This window comes from Hyperoodon ampullatus (assembly GCF_949752795.1).
Source record: "Hyperoodon ampullatus genome assembly, chromosome: 1".
In the NCBI taxonomy this organism is placed as follows: Eukaryota; Metazoa; Chordata; class Mammalia; order Artiodactyla; family Ziphiidae; genus Hyperoodon; species Hyperoodon ampullatus.
This window is the reverse complement of record NC_136914.1, coordinates 128,970,532-128,977,204: the sequence shown is the minus strand read 5'-3', so window position 1 is coordinate 128,977,204 and position 6,673 is coordinate 128,970,532. Positions and strand designations below refer to the sequence as shown.

Genomic DNA, 6,673 nt, shown 5'->3' with positions numbered 1-6,673 from the left:
ACAGCAGCCGGGAGACCGTCATGGTTCCTGGACATGTTCTATATCTTGACCTGGTTGGAGGTTATGTGGTTGTATGGATATGTAAAAAATAATCAGTATGTACACTTAAGATACACAAACTTTATTGTATTCCTGTTACACGTTCTTATTTATTTTTGGCTGCATTGGGTCTTCGTTCCTGCGCGTGGGCTTTCTCTAGTTGCAGCGAGCAGGGACTGCTCTTTGTTGCGGTGCACAGGCTTCTCATTGCGGTGGCTTCTCTTGTTGTGGAGCACGGGCTCTAGGCGCGCGGACTTCAGTAGTTGTGGTATGTGTGATCAGCAGTTGTGGCTCGCGGGCTCTAGAGCGCAGGCTCAGTAGTTGTGGCGCACGGGCTTAGTTGCTCCGCATCATGTTGGATCTTCCCGGACCGGGGCTCAATCCCGTGTCCCCTGCATTGGCAGGCGAACTGCGCCACCAGGCAAGTCCCAACACGTTGCGTTTTTTTTTTTCCCCCCCCCCAACACGTTCATGTTTTTTTCCGACACGCTCTGAGCGTGAGCACCTCTGCGCGGACAGCGCCGCGCGCGTGCATGAGCGTTCCGACGCTGGAAGCAGAGATGGGTGCGCGGGCCAGAGGAGGCCAGTAGCAAGGGCGGGTTGCGTGCGTGTACGTGCTCGCGCAGAGGCCGGAAGTAGTGCTGCGTCCGCAGAGGCCGGAAGCGGGGTTGGCGTTCCGGGTCAGTTGCGAGCCATGGAAGGTTTTGCGGAGGGCTGCAGGCTGCCGTGCGAGGGGCCGGCCGAGGAGGCCGAGCCCCAGGTGGCGGCCTGGAGCGGGGACAGCGGTAACGTGTCCCAGAGCCACAGCAGCGCGTCGGTGCTGTGGGAGGATGAGGGCCCGGAGTCGGGCGCGCCCAGCCGGGACCTGCCGCTGCTGCGCCGCGCCGCCGCGGGCTACGCCGCCTGCCTGCTTCCTGGCGCGGGGGCGCGGCCCGAGGTCGAGGAGCTGGACGCGAGCCTGGAGGACCTACTCACCAGGGTGGACGAGTTTGTGGGCATGCTGGACATGCTGCGCGGCGACTCCTCCCACGTGGTCAGCGAGGGCGTGCCTTGCATTTACGCGAAGGCCACCGAGATGCGGAGAGTGTACAGCAAGATCGACCGGCTGGAGGCCTTCGTCAGGATGATCGGCGCCAGTGTAGCCAGTCTGGAGGAGCAGGTCTCCAGGGCGGAGGCCGAGCTGGGGACGTTCCCCAGTACGTTCAGGAAACTCCTGCGCACAATTAACGTGCCCTCCTTCTTTAACAAGGCGCCCTCCAGCAGGTCCCAGGGGACCAGCTACGAACCCCCCGTCGTGTTTCGAACCGAAGACCACTTTCCTTGTTGCAGCGAAAGACCTCAGGTCTGAGTCCGCGGGACAGCGCTGCGAGAGGACGGGTCTGAAATTCTCTCGAGTAGTAATCAAATCATTTGAAAATCCTGTTACTAGACATACATGATGTTGGAGTATGGAATTGTAAAGTTTATTTTTTGCACACTTGATTTCTCAGTATCTTCATCATTTCACGAAGGATGTGTGATTTTCTACGTCTTCCGGTTCAAACTTGAAACTTCAAAGCTGCTTGGTGGGGGGCATCGGGGAAGCAAAACGAATGAACTTACCTGGGCACTGTGGCAGAACTGTTATTTTTATGGATTTTACAGCTCAACTAATAGTATTACCTTTTCAAGATTTGTATATTTGTATACCGTTAGGAAAACTGAGCCTTTAAAGCCTTGTTAATTCGATCCTAATAGTGATTCAGTTTTCAATAGCTTACTTCTAGGATGGTAAATTATTTAAAATTATATTAAACTTTCCATATAATGGATTGCAAACCGAAGGAAATTATACAATTTCTGAGAAAACGTATTGATTTATTGCAACTCATTCTGAAGTTTTTTTTTGAAAGTATGACCTCACAGTCTTAGTTTGTCCATAGCAAACGTGTCTATATATGATTCCCAACGTTTGGTTTATAATTAATATCAATAAAAAATTTAAATTTTATTGGAAAGGGTTTCCATCTGAAAAGGACTGTACGTATTTTCCTTTTTGCTTGTTTGAAAATAGACACGTTGAGTATCTGATTTTAGGAGTGGGATAAAGGTAGTTCACAGCATTAAATATTTATTTCTTCTCAGAGTGAATAGTTAAATTATTTGTGTGGTAATATGACTGGTATTAGGATTTTGTTCTTTCACCCTGACGACGTGGAATCTTAAAGATCCCTTGCAGGTACAACAGGCTTTGATCTTGATTTTAATCTGTTTTATAAGGTGGTCCTCCTAGGTAGTAGAACTCAAGCATAGAGCTTAGGTTGCTTTTGTGTCATTTATCATAGATCTTTGAGGTTTGTAAAGTAGGTATATTCTCACCTGTGTATTGTGAAAAATCTGATTGTGTAATCTCCGACCTTAGCTTTCATGGACCTTCTGTGTCACACATTTATATATATATATTTTTTAATTTATTTTATTTGTTTTTGGCTGCGTTGGGTCTTCGTTGCTTTGCGCAAGCTTTCTCTAGTTTCGGCGAGTGGAGGCTACTTTTCATTGTGGTGCGCGGGCTTCTCATTGTGGTGGCTTCTCTTTTAGCAGAGCACGGGCTCTAGGTGCGTGAGCTCAGTAGCTGTGGCTCTAGAGCGCAGGCTCAGTAGTTGTGGCGCACGGGCTTAGTTGCTCCACGGCATGTGGGATCTTCCCGGACCAGGGCTCAAACCCGTGTCCCCTGCATTGGCAGGCAGATTCTTAACCACTGCACCACCAGGGAAGTCCCACACATTTACATTTTTTATTCAGGTTGTTCACTGATTACAAATTAAAGAACTCCTGAATTTAGAAGTGGAAAGAACAGGTAACGTACATTAAGTATTTGGCGACTGCTGGGTACCTACTGTAAGTAATTAGTATATGCCTATTGCATATTCACTGAATATGAAAATAGTTTCCTTACATAACGTGTATTACTAAAATGGTTTTTTAATTTGTGGTTAATATTAAAAAAGTAGTTAGGGGGCTTCCCTGGTGGCACAGTGGATTAAAATCCGCCTGCCAATGCAGGGGACACAGGTTCGATCCCTGGTCTGGGAAGATCCCACATGCCGCGGAGCAACTAAGCTATGCGCCACAACTACTGAGCCTGCGCTCTAGAGCCCGAGAGCCACAACTGCTGAGCCCGCATTGCTGCAACTACTGAAGCCCACGCGCCTAGAGCCTGTGCTCCGCAGCAAGAGAAGCCACCACAGTGAAAAAGCCCGCGCACCACAATGAAGAGTAGCCCCCGCTCGCTGCAACTAGAGAAAGCCCGCACGCAGCAACGAAGACCTGACACAGCCAAAAAAAAAAAGTACTGGGGCTTCCCTGGTGGCGCAGTGGTTGAGAATCTGCCTGCCAATGCAGGGGACAGGGGTTCGAGCCCTGGTCTGGGAAGATCCCACATGCCGCGGAGCAACTAGCCCCGTGAGCCACAAATACTGAGCCTGCGCGTCTGGAGCCTGTGCTCTGCAACGAGAGGCCGCGATAGTGAGAGGCCCGTGCACCGCAATGAGGAGTGGCCCCCACTTGCCGCAAGTAGAGAAAGCCCTCACACAGAAACGAAGAGCCAACACAGCCATAAATAAATGAATAAATAAATAAATAAAAATTAAAAAAAAAAGTACTTAGTAATTAAGACAAATTATGAAAAGGTAGAGTAATTGTTAAAGGTGAGATTTAATATCTGCATAATAGAAACCCCAAATTCCAGAAAGCGTAAGTTAACAAGCGTACTATAAAGTAAAAGTTAATTAGGAATATATAATATTAGATATTTGCATTCATTACCTACAAAAAAGTAAATTGGGTTGATAAAAATATAATAACGAGTGAAAGAATGAAATTCAGTTTAAAAGTTTTTAAAGCTAATAATAGACTATTTATTTATTTATTGCCACACCATGCAGTTGGCGTGATCTCAGTTCCCCGACCAGGGATGGAACTCGGGCCCTCCGCAGTGAAAGCGCAGTATCCTAATCACTGGACCATCAGGGAATTCCCTGAAAGTCCTGGTTTATTTATTTATTTATTTATTTTTGGCTGCGTTGGGTCTTTGTTGCTGCACGTGGGCTTTCTCTAGCTGTGCTGAGCGGGGGCCACTCTGTCACGGTGCGCGGGCTTCTCATTGCAGTGGCTTCTCTTGCTGCGGAGCACGGGCTCTAGGCGCGCAGGCTCTAGAGCGCAGGCTCAGTAGTTGTGGCGCACGGGCTTAGGTGCTCCTCGGCATGTGGGATCTTCCCGGACCAGGGCTCGAACCCGTGTGCCCTGCATTGGCAGGTGGATTCTTAACCACTGCGCCACCAGGGAAGCCCTGGAAGATAATTTACATCATTATCTGTGCACCTTATCTCTAAGGGACCTTGGGTTCTGAAATTCTGTTAGTCATTCGGTGTTGTTTCTGAGGTTTCTACATAGAGATTAGTGCAGGGCCTCATTGGGAATGGGGACTGGAAGCTGATTTGTCCAAAGGCAGCCTCGGGTGTACAGGAGTCGCCCTGGAAGCACACATAAAATTGGGTGCTATTTATTCACACACAAAATTCACACAAGACAGATATTAGACCCAGGTCATTTTTCTGTCTCCAGAATGGAGGTTGGGGGAGCCAGCCACACCCCGCTCTGTTTGGCACTGCCCCCTTCAGACCTTCTCCTGGTTCCCTCTTCTCCCACCCCTGACCAGCTGGAGAGTTACGAGGGCCCTTCCGGATCTCGGAAAACTGTCCTTCCACCTCTTCCGAAGTCAGTAGCAAAGTTGGGAGGGAGGCCCCCAGTGCTGAGGCTGGGGGAAAGTGGGGTGTGTTGTCATTCTGGTGACTCCTGCAGACTGTCTCTGCTGCCGGGGTCTAGAGTTCCCCCACCTTCTAGAAGAATAAGCAGGAATGGGCATGGGGTCGAATAAAGGTTGAGAGGAGCACACCACCCGTCACCCTAGAGTCGATTAGCTTTTTTCTTTTTAATTTTTATTGGAGTCTAGTTGATGTACAATGTTGTGTTAGTTTCTGCTGTACAGCACAGTGAATCAGCTATACATATACATACAACCACTGTTTTTTTTTAGATTCTTTTCCCATATAGGTCATTACAGAGTATTGAGTAGAGTTCCCTGTGCAATTAGCTTGTTCTTCATTCCTACACCCAAGAGCACAGTAGCCACTTAGAGATTTCAGGAGTACCTAGGACATGCCCTCGTGCGTCCAAAGGCAGCCTCGGGCGTACAGGAGTCGCCCTGGAAGCACACATAAAATTGGGTGCTATTTATTCACATAAAATTCACACATGTGGGACTTCCCTCGTGGTGCAGTGGTAAAGACTCCATGCTCCCAATGCAGGGGTCCCGGGTTCGATCCCTGGTCAGGGAACTAGATCCCACATGCATGCTGCAACTAACAGTTCGCATGTCACAACTAAGGAGCCCACATGCAGCAACTAAGACCCAGAACAACCAAATAAAGAAATAAAATTCACACGTGAAATAAGGTGGTAAGTACCTTGTGGCTTTTTATCCTCCAAGCCAGAACTTTCAGGAATATGAGCCTTGGACCATATGAAAGGAGGTGTGTCCATCATGAACGTGAGAGGAGGGGTCCTGGAGTCAGACAGCTCGGGACATACTGAGAGGAAAAAACTAATAATGGTCTGGAACTTAAAAGTTTTAAACTAGCTTAGCTAAACAGCTGTCAGAAGGGACAGCATAGGAAGAGTTGAAGCGTTATTTCGTAAGGATTTCTTCCAGCTGCTGAGAGTGACTAAGGAGAAAGGTGGGCTCAGGGTGGCAGACGGGGTCCACGTCACCAGCCGTCCTTGGCTGTGACATAAGTAACAAGCAAGTGCAGCGCAGCTGCAACTTCTCAACTTGTTACTGACTTAGGAAGAGGTGGAAGGACAGTTTTCCGAGATCCGGAAGGGCCCTCGTAACTCTCCAGCTGGTCAGGGGTGGGAGAGGAGGGAGCCAGGAGGTCTGAAGGGGGCAGTGCCAAACAGAGCGGGGTGTGGCTGGCTCCCCCAACCTCCATTCTGGAGACAGAAAAATGACCTGGGTCTAACATCTGTCCTAACATCTAACTAAATGACCTTGGTCTAACATCTGTTTCTAGTATCTTCTAAAGACTTTGACTAGGAGTGATGTGCTGTGAATAGTAAGAGCGCACGTCCAATTCATCAGTGTGCCTCCCAGCCCCCCCGAAAACATCCTCAGTGCATCCTCTGTGTCTGTCCCCACCGCCACCCCGTCTCACCTGGGCCACTCAGCCCTCTCTTAAGTGGTTTCCTGCTTCCCCCTTCCCCTCTCCAAGCCACTTTTCATATAGCACACAGCGGCGCAAGGGGTCTTTCCAGAAATCGGATATATTGGGTTTTGCCTGAAACTCCCATCAGTTTCTCTTGTTATGTTTGAATAAAATCCAAAATCTGTCCTATGGCCTGCCAGGCCTGCAGGATCTGGCCCCTACGCCCTCACTTGTCCTGGGCCTCTCTCCTCTCAGTCATAAACATCTCTCCAGCTTCACCTGGATCCTGGGAGATGCCCAACGTGTTCCCCTCATAGCACTCACCACCACTGTGTCTGGGTTGTTATTAGATGACTGTCCGCCCACCTCCAGGCGGGCATGGGCTCTGGCAG

The 6,673-nt window shown here is 49.1% G+C and overlaps 1 protein-coding gene across 1 annotated transcript; it reads left to right on the top strand.

Annotated features, from left to right (window-relative positions):
* Positions 1–733: 733 nt before the first annotated feature.
* BLOC1S4 (biogenesis of lysosomal organelles complex 1 subunit 4) lies at positions 734–1,515 on the top strand (the record flags this gene model as incomplete). The annotated part of the gene is made up of 1 exon (XM_079702278.1): positions 734–1,515. One exon carries the CDS (start codon positions 734–736, stop codon positions 1,385–1,387), a length of 654 nt encoding a protein of 217 aa, XP_079558404.1. The 3' UTR covers positions 1,388–1,515.
* Positions 1,516–6,673: the final 5,158 nt, after the last annotated feature.